The sequence below is a fragment of the Arachis ipaensis genome, chromosome B1, assembly GCF_059453495.1.
Source record: "Arachis ipaensis isolate K30076 ecotype BB chromosome B1, ASM5945349v1, whole genome shotgun sequence".
Classification (NCBI taxonomy): domain Eukaryota; kingdom Viridiplantae; phylum Streptophyta; class Magnoliopsida; order Fabales; family Fabaceae; genus Arachis; species Arachis ipaensis.
The window spans coordinates 44599856-44624596 of NC_142436.1; the positions used below are offsets into that span (position 1 = coordinate 44599856).

The 24741-nt window shown below is 32.5% G+C and overlaps 3 protein-coding genes across 5 annotated transcripts; 1 reads left to right on the plus strand and 2 right to left on the minus strand.

The window, feature by feature from the left end:
• The first annotated feature begins 3208 nt into the window (after window positions 1-3208).
• LOC107629578 (deSI-like protein At4g17486) lies at window positions 3209-7782 on the plus strand. 3 transcript variants are annotated; one of them, XM_088501394.1, is made up of 6 exons: window positions 3212-3424; window positions 3512-3633; window positions 3822-4092; window positions 5525-5812; window positions 6801-6881; window positions 7409-7782. In XM_088501394.1, exons 3-6 carry the CDS (start codon window positions 3939-3941, stop codon window positions 7570-7572), a joined length of 687 nt encoding a protein of 228 aa, XP_088357520.1. In that variant the 5' UTR covers window positions 3212-3424; window positions 3512-3633; window positions 3822-3938; the 3' UTR covers window positions 7573-7782. The 3 variants fall into 3 exon arrangements, with proteins under 3 accessions (XP_088357519.1, XP_088357520.1, XP_016187882.1); XM_088501393.1 differs by lacking the exon at window positions 3512-3633 and having other exon boundaries at window positions 3209-3424; XM_016332396.3 differs by having other exon boundaries at window positions 3250-3633.
• A 4123-nt stretch (window positions 7783-11905) lies between these two features.
• Window positions 11906-12298, minus strand: LOC148576394 (uncharacterized). Its single transcript, XM_088502716.1, has one exon. The coding sequence runs from the start codon at window positions 12296-12298 to the stop codon at window positions 11906-11908; it is 393 nt and encodes a 130-aa protein (XP_088358842.1).
• Window positions 12299-15506: 3208 nt separating this feature from the next.
• Window positions 15507-19096, minus strand: LOC107629611 (phosphatidylglycerophosphate phosphatase PTPMT2). Its single transcript, XM_016332436.3, has 6 exons — window positions 18755-19096; window positions 17696-17818; window positions 17278-17371; window positions 16770-16852; window positions 16606-16695; window positions 15507-16085 (listed from the first exon to the last, which is right to left on the minus strand). The coding sequence occupies exons 1-6, from the start codon at window positions 18953-18955 to the stop codon at window positions 15678-15680; spliced, it is 999 nt and encodes a 332-aa protein (XP_016187922.1). The 5' UTR covers window positions 18956-19096; the 3' UTR covers window positions 15507-15677.
• Between the last annotated feature and the right edge of the window lie 5645 nt (window positions 19097-24741).

A 24741-nucleotide genomic window follows, 5' to 3' on the forward strand; every position in this document is an offset into this window, starting at 1 on the left:
AAAAGGCAGTACATCGTTAAAACATTCGTAATCAGCAACTCTTGCTCCATCAGCTCATACGAAATTATCTAACTTACCATATTTTAAGGTGAACTTTCCTAAAAATAACGGGTCATTGTTTGCTTTGGACAATAGATAGGCAATGCAATAAATGCATCACCATCTTTTACTTTGCCACGTCTAGTCTTACTAATGTGGTTATGTTGGTATTTGCTGGTAAAACTCACTTTATCATATCCACATTTTTGGGAAACCATGTAACCCATTATGTGACAGCTTTTAACACATACTCATAAGCTGTCTGCTTGTGTTTTATCGGTATCATTAAGCTTACGATTCGTAGCAATAAGATGTTTGTACTTAGATGGACACAGTGATTGATTATGTTCACTCTCAAAGACACCGACTTTTCACTTTCCCGACCTATAGTAATGAATGAAATAAATTTGAGTCTTGCAATTGATACGAGTAATTGCTCTATGTTCCTTTTGTTGGTTGTCTCTTTTAAAGTTCTTCCAATGTCTTTCTCCTGCTTTATTACAAATCAATTGTCTTGTATTAATGTTGCCATTAGCATCTACCATCTTCAAGTCTTTTCGAGACACAAATCCATATCCTTTTGCATATTGGGCATGAAATTCACAAACTTGAGATTTTGTATCAAACACCAATCGCCATATGTCTTTTATAGTCAAATTAGTTATCAACTTTTCAAAACCATCAATATTAATTGTATCTGCCTCTATCTTATCTATAGTTACATCCACCATATCATCACTTTCATCAAAACTGCACTCATACTCAAAACTTAAATCCTCAAAGTGATCATCATCCTTATACAACTCTTTACCATCATCCTCTATGACTAAACTTACAATTTAAACATGTAAGCTACTAAATAAATGCCAGAAGAATAGAATAAACAAAATGAACTCAGTTTTTTATGACTAAAATTATTGGTCAATCAAATTCTATAAAAGCTAAGAGTTATTAGTGCATAAGAATGTTATTATTATGACAACCAAAAATTACGAAAAAAAAATTCTCTAACTTATTAGCTTTCTATGTTCTTTCTTTTAAAAACTAGAATATAACACATTCAGATAAAAATGATTTGACTTATTAGCTAGGAGCATCATCTTTATCTATAAAAATTGTATATATGCCTAATAAAAAATAATTAACAATCTACTCTCATGATTTTCAGTACATCAAAATATACATAAATGTGTAATGTTAATGTATATAATACTAACCTGCTGATAAAATAGAGAGTGTATCACTACCACACTTAAACGAAATAATCAAGAATAATAAAGTGTAAATCTTGCACCTGAGATAAACATTAAAAAAGAAAAAAAATTAGCATATAATTAAGCAAAAATTTAACTTTAACAATTTAAATTGTCAACTAAATCATAGGCATCAATTAATTATTAAGTACTTTAATTTGAGAATTTTATAGAATTTGACCTCTACTTAGTCACTCAATTCTACATATATATATTTTTCAAGAAGCTATCACGTACTCCTGCACATATTTCAGCCAAAATGAAAACTTATAATTTCTTAGTTTTTTTTAATTGTTAAAAAGTTCTATTTAATTTGCTTTTACAGTTTTTTAATACAAAGAACATTAAAAATTTTAGTGTTTTCATATAAGCAAATTTAGTCTTTAGTAAAATATTTGTTTTAAACGAATTCGTAGGGGCAAAGAATATGTGCAAAATTCTTTAGCACATCCATTTATACTTTGCTTTATTCAATCATCCAAATTAGATGTGGTTAAAATTGCATATATAAAATAATTCATATCAGTGCATATAAACTAGAATTTAAAAGAGTGTCCTGCAATTATTTTCTTGCATTATTATTATTATCACCAAATTATATGTTTCTCTGTAACAAAACTTTTAAAGCAGTAGATGTAACATTCAAACACTTACAAAAATTATTTTGGAGAAATCTTGATAATAAATAAAAACACCTCAAATAGACATATGTTTCATACACATAGGCTGCGTTTGTTTTCGAAAACAGGACAGGACAAGACACTGATGGATAGAGACATACAATTTTGTGTTTTTGTATTCTGTTTGGCGATAAACTAGAACAAATTATGAAAATTCAATTTATTCTCATTTTTTTTCATTCAAAAAATTTGAGATGAAAAATATAATAATAAAAAATATAATTATGAAAAATTAACAAGAATAATGAAAGAAAAAATAAAAAATAAATTGTGTCTCTTGTTAGTGTCTCTGTGTCCTTCTTGTCAGGATGGACACAAAATACACTAATTCAGTGTCTCTGGACACATTGTCTCTGTCCATGTCTCCTCTGCCAAACACGATTTTGTGTCTCTGTGTCCCTGTCTCAGTGTCCTGTCTCTGTAAACAAACGCAGCCATATAGAACTATAATTTGGATTCGAAAGCACAAAATCAGAGAGAGAGAGTAAATCTTGGACCCTATTTTCTTTTTTTTTTTATTTGAAGTTTGTAACTAGAACAGATGACACAGTTGTCGCATGCCTCTCAGAATAATCTAAAATTTTGTGAAGAATTATATACATAGAAAGCTATTGGAAGTTTTAAATGAGAGAGAAAGAGAGAGATTTTAGATTACAAATGAATGGAGTACCTTTTAAAAATTGCCGAGCTTCTTCTTTGTCAAAGACGATAGGAAGAGAGTTTAGAGAAAGAAAGAAGAAAAAGTAGAGACAAAACTAAAAAAACTTCAAAAAAAAAAAAGAATAGAGTAGAAATGAGACAAAAAATAAAGAAGAAACAAAGAGAGCTTCTTTTTCTTTGCCATAAAAAAAAAGAGAAAAGAAGAGATGAAAACACTAAATTTTAGAGAAAATGAATAATTTTATTATTTTTTTATATATATTTTTGTTTTGATTTTTAAATTTCAAAAGATAAAATTATAAATTGAATTTTGAATTTTAACTAAATTAAAAAAATTAGAATAATTTTTATTTAAATATTTTTTATAAAATTAAAAAATTTAAATATTTTTCATAAAATTAAATAAAAAATATTTTTTATTTTTATTAAAGTACAAAAAAATATTTTAATAAAATATTGATATAATATAAATTTTAAAAAAATTATTTATTAACGTAAAAAATACATTTCACGTATCGTTATTTTAATTTATTCACGTTTTTGTGGTACTTATAAAATTATCATCTTACCGAAAGAAACACCTTAGTTAAAATAAAAACTCGAGTTGCCTTTTTAACGAAGTATCGGCCATGGCGGCTTTTAGGCAAAGAGAGGAGTCTCTGATTTTAGCCTTTTTGTGAATTGCGGGCAACGCACCTCACATTGCCTTCACCAAATTGCACCTTCAATTCTTCCTCAATTTTCAAGCTTTACCCTTCTTCCATAACGCTAATCCAACCCTCTTCTCGTTTTGTAAGTTTCTTTATTCTTTCTTTCGCCATTGCTATTGCGTCTTTTTCCATTGTTTTCCCCCCTTCTTCTTATTAGGGGTTTTGCTAGGGCTTCTTCATGCGGTCTACCTTCATATCTTCATTGTAAGCGGCATTTACATTTAAATCTGTGCTATTAAGAAAATTCGAGCTTCACCTGCATTTTGTTAAGTAGCACCCACCATAATTTAGGTAACAATTTCAAGATCTCAAGCTTCTTCTTTTGGGGGTTATTTTTCAAGGTGGAAAGAAAAGAGTCTCTGTTCACCAACTCCGTATGAAAATGCTGAATTTTTCAGCTTCTTTTTGTTGTATACCATGTATCTGTAAATGGGGTTCTTTTAATTTTGTTGTTTTATCTCTTTGGGATGAATTTTTAGGCTTCTGTTGCGACACGAAGAAGATGAGGTTGTGATCCTGAGTGTCATGGGGATATATGATATATAATTTGGAGAATTGGGGCAGAAGAAAAATAGAAAGGTGGAAAACCATACACAATGCCTATGTTCCCTTTGAGCATGAGCTCAGAAAGGGTGCAGGACAACAATGAGAGGAGAAACACTATGGTGTATCTCAATGTATATGATCTCACGCCTGTGAACAATTACCTTTATGCCTTTGGTGTTGGAATCTATCACTCGGGTATCGAAGGTTTGTCTGCATAACCCCTTTTATGCTCTTAGATTACTGCAAGGTTTTAATTTTGAGCTTGTGTTGTTTCATCATATTGCGAGGATTAGCTAGGATGAATTATGAGACAATTAGATTTTGTATATGTTATAGAATTGCCAAGTGATATTATGTCATAGTGCTTTGTTGTTGGTCGAAGAATAGAGGAAAAGGAAAAGGAAAAAATTGAGGTGGTACTTGAATGCATATTGTCAGTATATATAATGTGAAATGAAGTGTCTGTTTTGTTTGGTAAGGAGATACGTGTGACTGTGTGAAAATTATTGTATTGTTAGAAGGTAGATTTTTCGTTGTTGTATGTTATGTTGCTCCTTGATCTGGCTTTCCCAATAAGACGTACCACTGGAGAATAGTGCATCATGATGAAAATAGTTAATGCTGCTTGCAGTGGTTGGTAATTTTTTTTTTTAGGCTAGTAGGTCCTGGGAACTTATGATTCTTTAAAATTTTATCGGACTTAATTTAAGTAATGTATTAAACTATGGAAGCTTGTGAATTAGGGTGAGGAAGACAGTTACCTATAGACTTTTCAGTGATCTCAAAGGTACAGATTTGAGAATTTTAAATTTTATTCAAGGTGTTGCTTTTCATTGTTTCGAAATTGTGGTTAATAAATTTGTACCTGTTGGATCTAATCTAAGGTTTAATACACTAGAAGAAACTCTCCTCTCTTTACACTTGATGTTCTTTGTAAAAATATCTCTTATAATGCTCTGTGTCCAACTTATTTTAACCAAATATCAATATCATCCTTCATCCTCTCACTTTGTGTCTTTACATAATCAATGAGTTGCAACTTCACAACGTTTTGGTATTATTGCCTCATATTTCATCGTAGTTTCTGTCACTTTAAGCCTTTTTATGTGAATCTAAACTAACTCAACTACTTGAATATATGGAGATCTTCATTTCTATTCTCCACAACTGACATTCTAGAATTCGCATCACTTCACTGTGATCTTATGATTGCTCATTGGTGTTGGTTTTGGCGCTTCCAAATTCTGAATTCAGTTGTTGCGATTCAGAATAACCTCATCCAACTGATGTTAGGGGTTTCCATTTAGTATAGAGTTGTTTTCTGCATTTAGTGCATTTACCTCTTCTTGTTACTATCTTGTTTCTAGTGGGTCATCATTGGCTTGTTGTTTGTCATTCCACAACAAGATCACATTTGATATAGTGGTAGTGTTCAGATAACAAATGGAATTCCACTCCATATATCTCCTATGACACTTCTTGGAATGTGTTCTTCATATTCTTAATCCAACAACTTCAAATATCATTAAGTTATAACATCTAAATGAATAGTATAAATTATTGTACAGGGGGCTTTGATGTTTTTTTTTTTAATATCCTCCTAAACCAACTTATAGCTTATTGTTTCGGTGAACAGTACATGGCATGGAATATGGCTTTGGTGCACATGATTACTCAACAAGTGGCGTATTTGAGGTGGAACCTAGAAGCTGTCCCGGCTTCATTTTCAGAAGATCAGTGTTATTAGGTACCACTGACATGTCTCAGTTAGAATTTCGCACTTTCATTGAGCACTTATCTTCAAAGTATCATGGAGACACTTACCATCTGATTGCCAAGAATTGCAACCATTTTACGGACGAAGTTTGCCAACAACTAACTGGAAAGCCTATTCCCGCATGGGTAAATCGGCTGGCCCGTGTAGGTGAGAATTGCTTGCTAATACTGATTTCTTAGCAGGTGTAATTTGCCTTTTCATTATATGTATTATAAATTTTAGATTAAAATATACTTTTTGTTTCTGAATTTTTTGGAAAGTTTCAAAAGTATGCTTAATGTTTATTTTGATTCAATTTTGTCCCTAATGTTTCAAATAAGTTTCAGTTCTACCCTGGACGTTAATTTTTTTACAGTCAACATCTGGTCAATTATATTTATACCAATTTTGCCCCTAATAGCATCATCATCCACCATCACCATCTCACCTTTAACCCAGCTCATCATCACCACCACCACAAACAACAATAACAACAATAGATTAAACACAGCTCAACAATACATTTAACAAATATTCTAGAATCACTCTCATGCCAAATTGGGAACACCAATATGAAGAGGACATGGATCTGTTAAGGTTCGAACTAGCAAAGTTGGATGCGAAGCTGCGAAAGAGAAGATTGCGGCTGAAGCAAAGCCAGAGGACAATCTGCAATGAACAACGCAACATGATCTGCAGCAGGGGTCGAACTCTCACGCGGCGTACTTCTCTGTTTGTCACATAGTGACAGTGGCGGCAGTGAGAGGTGGGTGGGCAGTGGCAAGGGGTGGTGGAGGTGGGATGGGGAGCTGTTGGAGATGGATAAGAGAGGGAGGATGAAACAGGACGAGGGTGGTGCAAGGTGAGGGAAGAGGGGGCAGAGATGGTGGTGGTAGGGGTGAGGGGAACTGGAAGTGGTGAGTGTAAGGGGGTGACTGGGTCGGGTGGGGGTGGTGGCTGTGTGGTGGCATCGATGGGGTGGGGTGGTGCTATGATGAAGATGATGAGATGTAGAAGCATTAGGGGCAAAGTTGGTAAAACTTTGATTGTGCATTAGCAACCCACATTACAATTGCACTTTGAATCTTTGATTTTGTGTATTTAATGATTGCATATTTGCATTTACTAGTGTTTAATATTATGTTTGAAGTTTCAGGTTCATTCTGCAATTGTCTTCTGCCAGAAAGCCTTCAGGTTGCTGCTGTTAGACATCTTCCCGAACATCTAGCATGTTCCGGTAAGATGTTGAGACAATCATATTTGATTTTTGCCAATTGTTGCATAGTCTTGCGCATTTGTCTTTGAAACCAATAAAATGATGTGTTTCAAATTTGTCTGTGCATTGACCGTTGTACTTTCAGCTTCAGCCAATAGAATTTCTAGAAATTGCTAATTATGCCGAGTTTTTATAGTAGTCGGCAGTTGCCTACCAGGACATGGCGATTCTCTGAAATTTTTATTAGCCGACAGTGTAATATTCACAGCATTAAGACATTCACGTTGACATTATAAAAAGTAATATGATTGATAATATTCACAGCATTAAGACATGACAATAATGAAGTAATATGATTCGCATTCACATTGTATCCTCTACAGATAATATTGATTGTTTGCTTATGAATTAATGCTAGATCTTGGAAAGCTTTTATTTCTAGATTTATGATGGGTTATGGAAAGCATGATTCTATATTTCGCAATATATTTGATGATGCTATTTGATGAAACCGTGCGGATAAGGATAAAAAATGTCTGTGACTGCAGATGATGAGAGATCAGACTCTGATTGGCTTTCAGGATCTAGTGATGATGATAACGACGATGATGATGATGAGCGTTCCAATCGCCAGCTGCTAAACTCGCCAAATGGTGATATCTCCTTGATACAGGAAGCACCCATGACTCTAGCTCGGGATGCCCTACGATAACCAATATTTGTTTCTTGTCTGATTATTGTTATTCTTTCTTCCATCTCTTAGCTTGTACCACTTCAGATATCCCAAAAGAAGTGTTTTGTATTATATAAGCACGTTAGTCTGTCTGTTGTATATGTTAATGATGCCACGTTCCTTCAAAATGTAATGTAGATTCTATTGAACTACAAACAAACAATTTATCAGATGTTCCAGTTAGGGCCTTGTAGGTTTGCCTTGTTTTTTCTTCTTAGCAGCCCTCCCCGCAGCATTTTGTCTTAGGAGAGGTTGTGCTTTCCTTAAAGATTGGCAATGCAGCCTCTCCTTCTACACACTTACACGCGTCACTTACCATTTCCCTAATTAGGGGCCTGTTTTTTATTTTTTATTTATTTGGTTATACACACGCACATCCACTCACACAGACCAAAGGCTCTTTTCTACCACCATCTAGCTATGGCTGGGAATCGAACCTTGGTGTGGCTACTATGAGGCAAACAGGTTTGCCATTCTTACACTATCTCAGCCACACTGGGGCCTGGTTTATAGGCGCCACTTTCTAGCCTTTTTTTTTTTTTTTTTTGGATAAACTATTATTTTTGAATAAAACTCTACATCCAAACAAAATTCTTATCTAAATCTATCCAAGTTGTTGTAATAACTTTTCAAATTACATGCTCCTTCTCTTTCTCCATTTCTTTCTCCTTGTTCTCCTTTGCTTCCTCGTATTTCTTCTTCTTTTTCTTTTTTATCTTCTAAATTTGTACACGCAGGTTTTTTTTCTTTCCTTCTTCTCCTCCTTAGAGATTATCAATTCAATTCAATTCAGAATACTCGCATTCATTCAATTCAAAACAATTCAATTCAATTCATAATGAACCGAACATGTTATTAAGGTGAAACAATTGTATAGTACTAAATGAACGGAACATTATCCATTATATAAAATCAAATTCAAAACAATTTTCTGCATAATGAACCGAACGTGTTATTAAGGTGAAACAATTGTATAGTACTAAATGAACGGAACATCAATTCGTTATTAAGGTGAAACAATTGTATAGTGCTAAATGAACGGAACATTATCCATTATATAAAATCAAATTCAAAACAGTTTTTTGCATAATGAACCGAACACGTTATTAAGGTGAAACAATTGTATAGTACTAAATGAACGGAACATGATCCATTATATAAAATCAAATTCAAAACACATGTGTCTACAATTTAGAGATTATCAATTCAATTTAATTCAGAACACCTGCGTCCATTCAATTCAATTCAATAATGTTGGAGGAGGAGGAGAGGACGTATGCGTGTATTTAAAAATAATGAGAGTGGTTTTTGTTGGTGTTGGACCTACTTAAATAAACTTAAATGAAAAAAATACTTGAATGTGTAGCAATCCTGATTACTTTTATCTATGAATGTTTAAAATATTGATAAATTTATTAAAAAAAAAACTAATTTTATACTCATAAAGATAGAATTCTCTTGACAAAACACGTTAAATTTTAAAAGAATTGCTATAAATTTTAAAATTATCTTCAAACCAAACTTGATCTAACCTAAATCCAATCTTAGCTCTAATCCTATTTCATTGTCAATTCACTATCACCACCACCATAACTGTCCACATTAAGCAAATATCCGGCACTAAAGTAACGTTTGAAAGAGAGACAGAGATTGAGACTGAGAAATAAAGACTGGGAGATGGGGACTGAAATAAGTCTCGGTAGTGTATTTGGTATAAATTAGGAGACAAGAGATTGAAATAAGAATGAAGCCATAATTTAATTTGTACAAAAAGTAAAGTTAGAATTAATTAATTGAAATGGAGGTATTTAGGTATAAGATATTATTAAAGTTTCAGTTTCTGCTCCTAAAAATTTAATCCCCTGTGTCTCCACTTTTTAGAGGTACTGAAATATTGAAATTTTAAAAATATAAACTGAAATTTTTGTACCAATCTTCAAGCCAACAAATATGATACTAAATTTCAATTTTTTAATTTGCCTCAATACCTTAAAACAAACATTATCTAAAAGAGCCTTCTATTAGCTGGTTACCACCTTCCCCACCATTGCATTGGTATGATCGTCGGCTGTGATTTTGGTGCTCACTTGGCTAGAATTCAAGACAGGAAGCACAGATATAGATATGGTCTCTCTTTGAATTGTAATTTTTTCTTTGCGTGGTCGGTCACATTTCACTTTATTCACTTTATTGGAACACTTGATGGATATCAAGAAGCTTAATTATGTTGAATATATAGAATTTAATTTAAGCAGAAGTATTAATTAAAATCTTAAAAGTTATGATTTTTCATATTTGAATTAATTGTTATAATGAGTTTTGGTTATGATAAAGTTGAACTTTAAGATTGGAATTTTCTCGAATTTTCAGTAAAATAAAAACTTAAAAACGTAGTGTGTTATGGGTAGAGAAAAGACCATCTTTGTGTCGTTACTTTTAATTTAATTCGTCCATCAAATATTAGCATCAAGAAATGAGATTAAGTCATTAATCACTTTTAAATAATTATAATTAGACCAAAATAAAAGTTTAAATTATAATAAACTTTTAATAGATTTATTTTTGATACACTGAAATTTCTGCACAATTATTTTTTTTTTTTAAATCATGAAGGGGTAAAGTAAAACTGATGTGCATACATTAATTCACCTCTCTTAGTTGACATCAAATGAAGGAGGTAATTAACTCTTTAGATTAGAAATGGATCCTCTCAATTGTTAAAAAAAATTGAGAGTGTAAAGTGTGATTTTTAATCTTTTATTGTTCTCTCTCTTATATTTATTCTTGGTCTTACTTATAAAATCAATAGTGAAAGATTACACTTTACTCTCTTAATTATTAAAAAAAATTGAGAGGATCCATTTCTCATTAGATTCAAAGAAACTTATAAGCACGAAGGATTAATTTTTTGTGGAATAAAATAAAAACCAAGATAGAAAGAATATCAGCGCATCTAATCCATGTAAGAGGTACAAATAGAACGGGGAATAGGGGATTGAGAGTGAAGGACTATTAAAATTGGGGTTAAATTAGGTTAGTTTAGAAAATAATTTAAAAATTTTTAATAATTTTTAAATTTTTGAATAATTTTATTAAGAGAATTTTATTTTTTATGGATATAATATTTGTTTTAATTTTTAGTGGAAAGATTTGTCAGCTTTAATATTAGAGTCGGATCATTTATCCTTTTTTTTTCTTTTGAAAGGCTTTTTTGGTCTTTCTCTTAAATCCTCTCTTTCTACTCTTTTTTGCTAAGGGTTTTAGGTTTAATTTGAATAGACAGCTTAATTAAGTTCTTTTTAAAAAAAGAATTTAAATAATAAATATTTATATTAAAAGTAGTTTATAAATAAGTTATTTTGTATTTGGTTTTTTAATCCTAAAGTTTTTATTTAAAAGAAAAGTGATAAAAAAATTTTTATTATAAAAAAAGTCATTTTTTTAACTTCTCTATAAGTACTTAAATAACTTTTTAAAAAGTTATAATTTGATTTTAAAAATTTTACCAAACATTAATGTTATAACTTTTTATAAGTTAAAAGTAAAAAAAAGTAATTTATGGACCTATCCAAACTGGCCCTTATTCTAATTCTTTTAGGAATAGCAGTCTCTCAAACCAAAAGAACATGACACTATGACAACCTTTTTCTCTAAGACCATCTCCAAATAGAGAATTTATCTCAATTCCTATTTATGCCCCACTTGTCATAAAAAGTAAATTCACATCAGCTTTTGTATTTATAAACAGTAAATAGAAACTCAAAACATTTTTCTCTTCTTCATTAGAAAGAATTAAGTTTAGTCCCTTTTATGGTCTCACTTAATTAATTATTAATGTAATTAAAATTAATATAAATATTTTTTTACAATAATATTATTATAATTTATAAATTAAAAATAATTTACTATTATAAAAATTAATTTAAAAAAATTAATAATTTCATAAATAACAATAATACACAATATTAATTCGAGCTTAAACTAATTTGCAACATTACTTAATATAAAGAAAAAGATAGTTAAAATTTATAGTTGACGATACGTATTATGAAATTGTCATATGTGTTCAATCAAGTCCTCTTTTAGTTGTCGATGTTGCTGCCTATTTTGAAGTTGGATATTTCTTTCGAGAGAAATTGATGATATGGTGCAAAGTCTTCCTCTCCCAATTGTGGTTGTGATAAGTCATTTTTGACATCGTCATATTCTAGGTCCTTAGCAAAATTTTTTGTATAATTGTCTCTTTCATCTTCAACAATCATATTATGCAATATAATACAAGTTCTCATTATATTTGCAAGTTTCTTCTTTTTCAAAAGTGGGTTGGACCACATATAATTGCATAGTGTACTTGCAATACTCTGAATGCTCGCTCTACATCTTTTCTTTGTCTTTCTTGGCATTGTACAAATAACTTGCGTTCCTGCCTTTGTGGCTTTGATATTGATGTGACAAATGTGGTCCATTCAGGATAAATACTATCCGTTAAATAGTATCTCATAGTATAATTATCACCATTGATAGTGCAATTTACCTTCGGAGTACGATCATTTAGATTATCATTGAATACTGGTGAAAGATCAAATACGTTGATATCATTATTTGAACCAAAAATTTCAAAGAATGCATGCCATATCCAAATGTCTAAAGATGCTACAACCTCAAGTAATACAGTTGCAACCCTACGATAACCACTCATATACATACGTTTCCACGTCTTTGGACAATTTTTTCATTTCCATTGCATGCAGTCGATGCTATCCAACATGTCAGAAAAGTCACGAGCCTTCGCCATTTGTATCAGGCGTCGTATATCATTTGAATTTAGTTTTAGCAAGTATTCATCCTAGAACATTGAAATGACACCTTAAACAAAATTTTCAAGTATTCAATTGTGGTGCTCTTGCCTATGCGCACATAATCATCAACAGCATCAGTTGCTACACCATATGCTAACTTCCGTATCGCAACAGTGCATTTTTGCAGTGATGACAAGCCTCTTCTCCCAATAGCATTGATCCTCTGTTGGAAATATGAATAGGCATGTGAGAAGACATCTACTATCCAAAAAAATACATGTATTCTCATTCGAAACCTCCATAGAAAAATATCAGCACTATATATTGGCTCATCTGTAAAGTAATCTTTCAAAAGGCGATTATGTCTTGCTTCTCGATCTCTGTTGATCTATCTATGAGGAGTTGGAAAAGAGCTATTCTCAATGACTTCTTCTTCTAAATCATCAAACAAACACTCATCGATCCAATTATCTATGAGTGTATTATCTCGCCTTCTTTTACTATAAAAAGCCTCATTAAATATATAATCAAAATTTTTAGCCATTTTTTAAAATATAATATTTAGTAATTTTTGTAAGGTGAGAAACTAGTTTTGAATGGAGTTTGTGATGGTAAATGTTTGATAATTGATATTTATAAGTATATCCGCAACAAATAGCTACTTTTCAATGGCTACTTTTGCAACGTCTATTTTATAATTGTTATTTTTTTATCTAATTTTAAAACGGTTAGTTTTGTAATAGTTACTTTCATAATCAATAATGCATAATAATATTGACTAATTTTAAAAGTTACATCACAAATAAAAAAAAAAATACTATATTACAAAATAGAACAAAACAAACTAACAAAGTACACACATACATTAATATATAATAAAAATAAATAAGACTACTTAACTCTATAAATCCAAGGAACCATTAAGTAAACCACTTATTAATATTTTCTCTCATGCAATCTCATGAAAAGTTTGTCGTTTTTCAATCATTGTAGACGTATCAGTATTAAGTATTTGCATATCCATTTCTCTTTTCCTTTTTTATTGCATTTATTTTTATTTCTTTAATATATCTTTGAGTTTATAATTCTTGTTCTTTCATTACCGCTTGAATTTGTAACTCCTTTTCTTTAATTGCCATAATCTTTTCTCTATGTTCCATCTCCTCTTCTTTTTCCTTTTCTTATCCATTAGTTTCTTTTTCCTATCATTATTAATATCTTTCATGAGAAATAGTTTCCTAATAATCGATGTTTTTTTTACTAAGATCTTCAGACATTTTAGACATTTGTGTTTCTTCTTTATCATTTTTCTTGCTCTTCTTTGATCCTTGTGGGCGAAAGAAAGAGTCCACACCGATTTTCTTAGCCCGATTTTTTCAGCTAACGGTATTTTTGAATTTGATGATAATGAGTATGCTCCAGTTGCACTGACCTTGATTTTTTTTATCCTTCAATTTGTGTTGGTAGTTGGCTTCTCCATTTTTGTTCCAAATGAAGCATATTCCAATACCTCTCAAACATGAATTTTTATCATAATTTGTGAAATAAATTTTATAGGCCAACTCGCTTATATCATAAGCATTCGAACCACTCCTTATATTTCGACTAGCTTGAGCGTAGCAACCAGCAAAGTGTGCAACTACTTTGTTGATCTTATATCATCGTTTCTTACATGCAACTATCATCCTTTTCATATCAGCACTAAATTCTACACAATAGCCGTGAATTCGATTCCAAAATGTTTCATCCTTTTGGTCAGTACTAACGATAGGGTTAGTTAAAATATTCAACCATATACTGATCAACATCTCATCCTTTTCAATTTTATCATCATTGAGGTCGATAGCATCTAATCTATGAGGGTTGGCAAAATCTGAATATTGGGAATTTGGACTAGATTGTATCGGAGTCTGAAAAGATAGGTTAAAAGAGCCACCAACACCAGATGAGTCATGTCTCGATGCATAGAATTGAGTTGGAAATGACAAGGATGTTGGAGTAACATTTCCGATAGAGGGATTAAATATGGATGAAAATGGATAATTTGGTGTTTGTGAATTTTGATTATGTGGTTGGAAAATAGGAAATTGATTATTATGAAAAAGCTTGAAAACTGAAATTAGGAAGATTTTGTACATTTAGACTTTAAAATGTATTTGGTAGTTTGAAGTTTTGATTTGGAATTTGAGAATTTGAAGTTTGAGATTGTTGGGTATTTGGAGTTTAAAAAAAAATTAAATAATTGAGAAAAGAGTTGAATTGGTTTGGATCGATTTTTTTGAACAAAAAATAATAACAGCAAAACGTTGATTTCATAAATTTAAAAGAAAATTGAAGAGTATAAAAAGTTGTGAAAAATAAAAGTATATGTAAGTAGTATATATAAAATAATAAATATTAATTTATTAATAATAACAGTAATGGTCATATGTTTTATTAATATATGTTATATATAATATATATGCAACGGTTCTTTCCATTTTTATTAATATATGTAACATATAATATCTATGAAATGTTAATATATATATGCAGCGTATAACTCATTAATATATACATAATATATATTTTTATTTTTTGTTTATTAATTTGTCACATGTTAAAATTTCATTGGAAGTAATGAAATATCATCCTTTAGCAAATTGAGTTTTTTTTTTTTTATTAAATAAGCATGAATTGATATATCTTATATATCCATAAAAAACAGTTTTGGATTTGTAAATCCCAAGTCTCTTGGGTGAACTACGACAGATTTGAATGTAAGTTTTTGTAGCATGATAACATATAAAGACTACAAATAACAATCTATTTGCTTCTATTAATAAAATATATAGATGATTACACTTTGTAACTATCACTTTTGATATCTACAAAATTACTAAAAGATTTATTTATATGTTATAAATTTAAAAAAATAAAACGCATCTATTAGGTTAAAAGCTGCAATATAGAAAAAGTATAAATAAAAAGAGTAGTAACATTTTATGAAATAGATTATGAAAAAAATTTCTCTCGTCTAGAGATCAGGGTTGATGTAGTTTAAGTAGTTGAAATTCAGATCAACAAAGAATCTAGAAACCTATCCCTACATAATATAGAACATCAATGCCTAAGTTCATAAAATAGCAGTTATCCTATATTTCAGAATTGATTGATCCGTATAAGATATCATTTTAGTTAAGGTGAGCAAGCATCAGAATATACATAAGGGAAAAAGAAAAAGGAAAAACAATACTTGTAGATACAGACAGACCCACAAAACTTGTGGGTTTAGGAGTTGGTTTTTCAATACACATGGATATTGATACTAATTCCTCCCAAATTATTACTATTACTCCGGATTGAGCAACTGTCATCACTGGTAAGTTTCTCCGCAGAAATCTTCTGGTTAGGACCACACTGCAGCCAAAGGCATGAGATTCTTGCCAGTGCTGCCCGTCCAGCAACCCCTACACGGTAAACCACACTTAAATCTGCCCAAATTTCACCAGGCATAGTTTGCAATTGAATGCTTGGATCATATCCTTCAAGATCGGACTCAGTTATCACAACTACAGAATTATCGTCAAACATCATATGATTTCTTGAAGCTATTGCAGCCTCGGAAGCCTTAGTCTTTACAAATAGATCTGCGAAAGGTGCATGTGCAACAAATCTTCTCCCGATGAGGTAGCGGTAGTAATCCTGAACAGCCTGATCTCAAAAATAAAGTTAGGAAAATTTAGCCATAATTATTATCCATTTTCCGTACACCATTCTAAAATAAGAACAGTAGCGCTTAACTTACCATTGCTCTAAAATAATCCAAATCAGTCCCCAAGGATTTTAAAAGCGGACACTTTAGTCCCTAAGAAAAATTAATACACAAATTAATTCCCAAGGTTTTACTTTGGCGGACAAATCAGTCCCCAATTCATTTTTCTTGGGGACTAAAATGTCCGTTTTTAATATCCTTGGGGACTGATTTGGGTAATTACTTTGCCCAAAAAATGAACTGGGGACTGATTTGTCCGCCAAAATAAAACTTTGGGGATTAACCTGTGTATTAATTTTTCTTGGGGACTAAAGTGTCTACTTTTAAAATCATTGGGGACTGATTTGGGTAATTACTCATAAAAGTATAATATCCAAGCACTCAGAAAAATAGGACAATCAAAGCCATACAGAAAGTCACATGATATGTTATAATAACCAAATGACATTTTATACTTACTTGCCACTGAGATGAAGCCAAAAGCACCCTTGGCCGAATTGACTTCACATAATCATATGCACCCTCCGGGGTCATTAGTTTGTGGTGCACCTACACAACAGCTTGGATTGTAAGAAAAACTAGGACTGTGATCATTTTATACACTCTTAAGGCAAGGTACCAACCAGATAACAAATAACAACAGTTGTGCTGCGACCACGCCCAGCTTTGCAGTGGACATATGTAGTGTGTCCAGATAATGCATTTTCTTCAGCAAAAGAACCCAATAATCAAATCAATAGGGGAAAGAAGTCAACATAATTTCAAATGTGTAGAATAACTATCAAAATGAGAACCGTTGTTGTTCAAAGCCTATCTGTAGATTTCCATAAGTTCTTAACTTGTAAAACCTTTATCCAGATCCCTTTTTCTTTTTGTGCAGGTAAAGAGGTGTAGGTCTTTGATAAAATCAAGAGAAGTATAATGCATGACAATGAGGAGTGTAATGTGTAAGGATTAGGGATATGAAACAAACTGTAGACATCATCAATCCATGATGCTTCCATCTTATAAGGCCACATTATGCAACAGTTTACAAATACATTAAATATTAATGATCATTTATCCTCCAAAGGAAAGTAACACTAGTGTATATGACCCTAAATTTAGTCAAGATATTTTCATAATACTGACCATGTATGAAGTCCACAGCACGGCATATATCATGCAACGATGGAGCAAAACAGTAATCTCTAGTAGGAATCACTAGATGGTCAATTCCATGAGCCTGTCATATTCGTTCAATGTATTATTAATAATGAAATCTTTCGAAAAACACCCTAGATTCTATTATAATCCAGTGCAAAATGCAGAACAACAAACATAACCTCACACAACCCAATATAGACAACTGGTAAACATCAAAAACAAATGTTTCCAGTCTCTCTGCAATTAAAGAAATTGTTCACAAAATCTACATCCCTCATTCCCCAGATTATAAAATTTCAACTGAACTTCATTCTCATTGAGAAAATTAGCCCACAAAAATACCAATACTCAGTAGACGAACAAATGCAATTTCAAGGGAAAGGGCTATGCATAATATACTCACATAATATAATGTGGTTGGAACCAAAGTCTCATATGACTCATTCAATGTGACAACCCCACGAACACCAAGCTCCTTCAGACGGGGAACATCAATTGGAAATGGAACAGCACCTAATAATATGAACTGAAAAAGAAGAAATTAAGTACGTCAGAATTAGGAGGAGTTCAACTTTCAAAACATAAGACAATATTCAAATGTAACCAATAAAAACATGCAATCTCAGCTCAAACTTTCAAATCAAAATCGTTCCTTTCAACTCTATGCCAACTATTTCAAACCCAGTTAGTCTAGCAGCCAACTCTAAATCAACAGGGAACAAACATTTGAAAACTGCAAACATGCCCTTTCCATATTATGGTATTAATTAGTAGAGTTTAATTGATAGTCACCACCATTTTAAAGAGATATATATACAAGCATGAAGCATCCAATTACATATTGTCAGTAATGAACTGACCGATACAGAACGCTAAACTCAGTATAAGACATTTCAACACATTGTTGGATGTCAATACAAAGAATAAACTAACTATTAAACTATGACAGTCAGACAATATCTATTATAGTGATCAACAGAGAACAAAGGCCAAAATTAATAGCTACACTGGCATAAAAAAAATAATATATATATATATATATATATATATATATATATATATATATATATATATATATATATATATATATATATATCTTCCATCCGGGTTTTATCATCGCTTCAAGCACCTTTAACATTGGATCAGTCACCCCAGATGTATCTTATTAAAGCAGGTGAAGAAACCAAAGGAGGCAAATTCACTCAATATATAGATCCCTCTACATGTTAATAATCACACACCTCTTTCACCAAGTTTATGTGGATTTATATCAAAACAATCACATCAATGAGAAATAAAACAATTGTTCATAATAGCCACTACTAACACAACAATGCAATATAAATATCTAATGCAAGCCTTTAATCAAATGATAAAAGATTCAAAAACATAATATTAACCACAATTACATAATAAGCTAACACCATTCAGTGTATGACATAGAACTGAAAACTAAGCATACCTCGTCAACCTTATCCCACCATCGAAATTCGGCCTGAATCTTGTTCCTTACAACATTGTAAAGCAGCGTGGGATAGAAAAGCGCGCGAGCCCCCGCTCCAACCAAAACCTTCTTTGCATCATAGCCCCTAAAGCTTGATGACCTCTCTTCCTCTCCATTTCCTTCCACCTCACCACCACACTTCAATTCTTCTATACGCATAACTCACTTACAAATTCGTAAAAACAACTTATACAGTACTATGAACAGATTTACAAAACAAAAAGGAGAAATGGAAGCCCTAATTGACAAATTAGATATATTCACACAGTTATCGACAACACATATCAACGAATCTATTGCATCCAACTCCACGGACACAAAGATGAGAGAGAGAGAGAGAGAGAGAGAGAGAGAGAGAGAGAGAGAGAGAATCGTATTCTGTCCGAAATTGCCAATTGAGAATCACGGAACCTATGAAACCCGAAATCTACACCAATTCGAACAGAGAATGGTACTAGGACAAGAGCTAGAACGAGAAAAACAGAACTCTACGAGATTTTGCCAGGAAATTGAGACCATCGGGACGCTGGAAACTAGGCTAGAATGATGGGTGAATAGATTGTCGTAATTTCCGCCAGAGAGAGAGAGAAAGAATAATTAGGAGGGGAAAGAAAAGAGGGAGGGGAAAGTATCAGAGGAGAAAGTGGATTTGGGGATTGGAATCCCTAACCCTAGATTTAGGATTTCGGTTCAAGACTCGAGAGTTCAGAAAAGTTAGTGTTCTCTTTTTTTTAAAAAAAAAAAACAAAAATGGGCCACTAAACAAACTCGGAAATGACGAAACTCACGAAAGTGAAGGAAAACGTTAAAGAGAAGAGGGGAAGAGGGAAAGGTTTGAATGACATGATGGTGACTCACAGGGAAGGTGAAAGTCGATGAAAGAATGACACGTAATCCGCCAATCAGGCATTACCGACAGCCCATTGGCCAATTTTCGCGGGAAGTATTTCTTCAATTAAGGTAAGGATATCCGAAAGTTTAATAAAATAAATTTTTAAAAATTAAAAAATATGGTAAAAGAATTAAATATTAAATATATATTTTTAAAAAAATTTAGATATAAAATTTTGATTAAGTTTTGTAAGTTTTTCGAATGAATTAACTAAGATGATTTTTCAATTCTCAAATATTTAAAAATATGATAAAAGAATAAATATTAAATATATATTGTTAAAAAATTTTAAATATAAAATTCTGATATAATTTTTTGTAAATTTTTCGAATGAATTAACTAAGATATTTTTTAGGACCGAAATCTTATTTGTTCATATCAAAATGAATACCTGTAAAAATATTCTGATACTTAAATGAGTACATGATTTTTTTAGAATGTAAAAAGTATAAAAAAATTGTGTATCCTCTTGTATAATTTTCTTATTTTGATATATTTTATAAAGTTGATATTCGAGCTAACCATCTTATGTTTTTATTGGTTTTAATGATTCCTTACGATTTTTTCATGTAAACCGTAAGTGTTTTGTATTTTGCGTAGTAACGACTTCTGAATTTATTATCTCAGGATATTCCAAGATTCATTATACAGATAAGTTCGTAATCTCGCTACATGAGTTTACTTAAGCCTAGTATGTGAAACAAGCATTATTAGAAAAAAAAAAATTTATTTTTAAAGTTTGATAATTTTATGTCAAATAATTTTTTTAAAAAATATTGTGAATAATTATATTTTTTTGAAAAAAAAAGAAAAAATCTAGAGATTATATTTTATTTTGAATTTTTTTAAAACATTTTTTAAATATTTATCTAAATATTGTCACAAAAAATCAGATCAAATAAATAAGTTGTTTGTTAAATACGACCATTTTATTCACTTATAAAACATATAATATTTATTGATTATTTTTCTTACATTTTTAAATTATTTAGGAACTATTTTATTAATAACATCTTTTAAAAAAATTTGTCAACTCTTTAATCTTTCGAATATCAAATTAGTAGTTAAATTTTAATTATCAAATACATTAATTTCCAATCTAGTAATTTTTTTAAAAATACTTTTATGTCATTTCACATGGAGTATTTTTTAAATAAATTTTTAGTCATTTTGTAAAACCCGGTTAATTAACGACTAATTAGCCCATAAATGAGAATTTATTCTAGAAAACTAAAAATGTAATTTTTATGGCTTAATATGATAGAGGAGATCAAAACGAGAATTTCGATACCAATTTTATAGAAATCGGCCCAAAATTGGACCGAACGAGCCAACCGGACCCATATTGGACCCTTGGCCCAACCAAAAAAAACCTAAAACCCTAAAAAATAGCACTCTCTCTCCTCTCTAAACCTCACTCATGCTGAAAAAGGCAAAAGGGAGGGGAAGAACACTCTTCTAAAGTTCCAACTCTCATTTGATCTTCAAACCACCATAACTTTTGATCCGGAGCTCCGATTATCGCACCGTTTGTGACCATGCGTTCATCGCGACGAGCTCTACAAATCTACTACTTTGTTCTTGAGGTAAGCCACAATTTTAGTCCAGTTTTTTTAGCCTTAAATTCAAATTTAATGGGAAAAAGTGTTGAAATTTTAGGCTCTTTGATGTTATAGGACCCAACTAGCTTGAAGGAGAAGAGTAACCTTGTCTCTTTGATCCTTGGGTGTGGTAAGACTCTCAATCCTAGTAGAATTTGTTGGTTTATGATGTTAGGTATTGAGTTGTTGTGTTTGGATGTGATAATTGTGGTTAGGAAGTGTTTATATGTGTGTTAGAGCTTGATTGAGATTTTGGAAAGTTTGAAAAGGGCTTTGGCATGCTAAAAATCTTTTCTTGAAGGTGTTGAAGCTTTGAGAGCTTGTGGAAAGGTGATTTAGAAGTGTTCCGGGTTAAGCGAAAAAGCAGCTAAGGTATGGTCTCAGTTTCCTGTATCTAAAATATAATGTGGTGTAAAAACTTAGGCTAGAGGCCCTAAGATAGGATTTGAATGTTTGATGTTGCTGGAATGGTTGAGATAAATTATGTGGTTGTGTATGTGATTAATGAATATTGATGTTTTGATGGGGTGATGCATGAGAAATATGCATGCTTTGATATATGCTAAATAATTAATTGAGGTTGAGTTGTGGGTGAAGCCATATTAATGGTGAGGGTGATATTGATTGTGTGTATTGATGGTTGATTGGAAATGGTGTTGTTGGGAATTGGGATGAGAAAATATGTATATTATGATATTGTGTTTGAAGTTGAGTTACTTAGTTGAGATATGTTAAAATAATGGATTGGTGGGTTATGATTTGATAGAAATATCAATGTATGAGTGAGGAGGCTTGAGGTTAATTTTTGATATGTTTTGGTTGATTTTAAAAAGGGGTGAAATTGGTTGTTTTGAAAATGGCACTTTGTGGTTTTGTATGAAAATGTGGTTGTTGGGCATACTTTATAACTTTGATTCCAGATCTTCGATTTGTGCCAAACTTATGTAGAAATGAAATTGGATTTGGGATGTCTATGCCGTTCAAAGAACGGTTGAAAAATGATTTGAAACGGAGAAGTTATGCCCGTCGGAAGATTGGGGTTTGAAACTATGAATTCTGCAGCCTTTTAACTTAGTAAAATTTTTGGCATAACGCACATCCACGCGTATACGTGGCCGACGCGCATGCGTCGTTTTCAAATACTCACCATCCATGCGTCGATGAGCTAAAACAGTTGTCCCAGCTAAAATTTCTGAGAGTTGTGCCGGTTTTGTGCCTGGGGAGCAAAACGCACCCACACGTACACGTGGCTGACGCGCAGGCGTCACTTGGCTTTTCTCCCATCCACGCGTGCGCGTGGAGGAGGCGTACGCGTCACTGTATCTTGCTGCCTTTGACGCGTGCGCGTAAGCGACGCACACGCGTGACCCTGTTTTCATCCCAAAGTTGATTTTTGAGTTTTTAAAGCCAAATTTCAGACTTCTAAGCCTCTGATCTCACCCCTTATGTCTTAAATACTTGTGATATGCCTAGCAACGGGGAGGAGCTAGGGAATGTGGAAACCTGTGGATGAAGTAAGGGAAGATTTAATGATGAACGATGATCAAAGATCATTGTATGAGATACGGAGGATGATTGTGGAACTGCTTTATATGCCATGAGCCGAATGGCTGTATTTGTTAATAAATTGGCTGGTTATTGATTGAATTATGAGCCGGATGGCTGGGTTATTGCCAAATTATGGCTGAGCTATTATTGAATTATGGCTAAGTTTGATTGCATATATGCGTATTGAATGAAATGTGAATGTTGCACTTCCACTATCTGAGATACGAGTTTTCCTAGAAGAAAGTAGTGGCTAGCCACCATGTGCTTCAGGTGGAGACTCGATACTCTACTGACCCTATGTCGTAAGTGTAGCCAGACACTGTGAAAGTTCTGGATAAGCTCGCCTCCGTGAATATACACCAGTGAGGGTGTTGGATATGAAATATGATTTATGATTGAGTATAACTCGAGTTGGGGATGCACGACAGAGGGACAGTCCAATGGTTAGCTTCCAAGACTTGTCGGGTTGGCTTTATAACCGACAGATGAGACTCATCAGCCATTAGGACAGACATTCATCATATGCATATTATGTGAATTGTTTGGAATTGCCTAATTGACTGCATATTACCTGCTAATTGTCTAAATGTCATATCTGCTTCCTATTTGTATATCTCCTTGTCTGATATAATTGTGTTTGCCATATTATATTAATGTTGGTAGTTGGGAGGTTTGTAGGATTTGGAAAGGGGAATGTTAGTTAGACTGAAAATCTTTAGTCAGTTGTCATTTATGGTTTAGTCTATTTATAAGCTTTGATTTATCTGGTGGAAGTTCTAGGATTGCCTTCGGCTTTCCCCTGACATTACATGTTAGATATGTGGGTACTGTTACCATACTGAGAACCTCCGATTCTCACCCATGCGGATTTTGTGGTTTTCAGATGCAGGACGTGAGGCTCCTCGCTGAGGCATGCTGGAGACTTATATATATATATATATATATATACTGTTTGACTCCTCTTAGAGGATTGTGTTGGAGAACAGGTTTTGGTAGTTTGTCCTTGGTGTTTCCCTTGGGTTCTTACTTCATGTCATATAATTATGTATACTTTTATGCTCGGACTAGTTATCTTCGCAAAAGGGATCTTGAGTATTGATATTCGTATCTTTGGCACTCTTTTGTTTATGGTTTCGAGTTAGTCTATCTTTTATCTGTTTCGTTACGTTATCGATCGGAGTGTTGCGCTTTTCAATTTAACGGTTTTGTTTTATCCCTTTTCTTCAAAGGCTCCTAGTTATAAACATTTTTCACAATACTATATGTACTAAATTTATTCCTAGAGGTCGTAATACCTCGCCACCTCTATCTTATGACTTAAGCATAAGGCTCTGTGTGGTAGGGTGTTACATTTTGGTATCAGAGCAGTTCGTTCCTGTAGAGCCTGAGGGACGAACTGACTATGCTTCTGTGGATTCTCTGTATGTGTGTTATGTGTTATTAGGATATCTAATTGATATAACTGGCATAAACGTTCATGAGCATGCATTTGGGACTTTGAAGCACTAGACTTCCGATATTGAGACTAATCAACTTGATATCGATTGTTTGGTGTGTATAGAAACCAGATGGCGCCTCGTGGACGCGGTCGAGGTTATGGTAGAGGTCGTACTAGTGCTCGTGTGCCAGGGGTCGACCCAAATGACCCGGTAAACTTTATGGCGGCGTTGGAGAACATGGCTGCTGCTATGCAGGCCACTGCTGCGGCTCTTGGACAATAAATGAACAATAATGGCAATGGCGACGGTGGAGTTCAGGGCCCGATGACACTAGCAACCTTCTTAAAGGTTAATCCACCTAAGTTCAAGGGAATCACCAACCCGACTGAGGCTAATACCTAGTTTCAAGCTATGGAGCGAGCACTACAAGCACAGTTGGTACCTGAAGAGCAGTGTGTTGAGTTT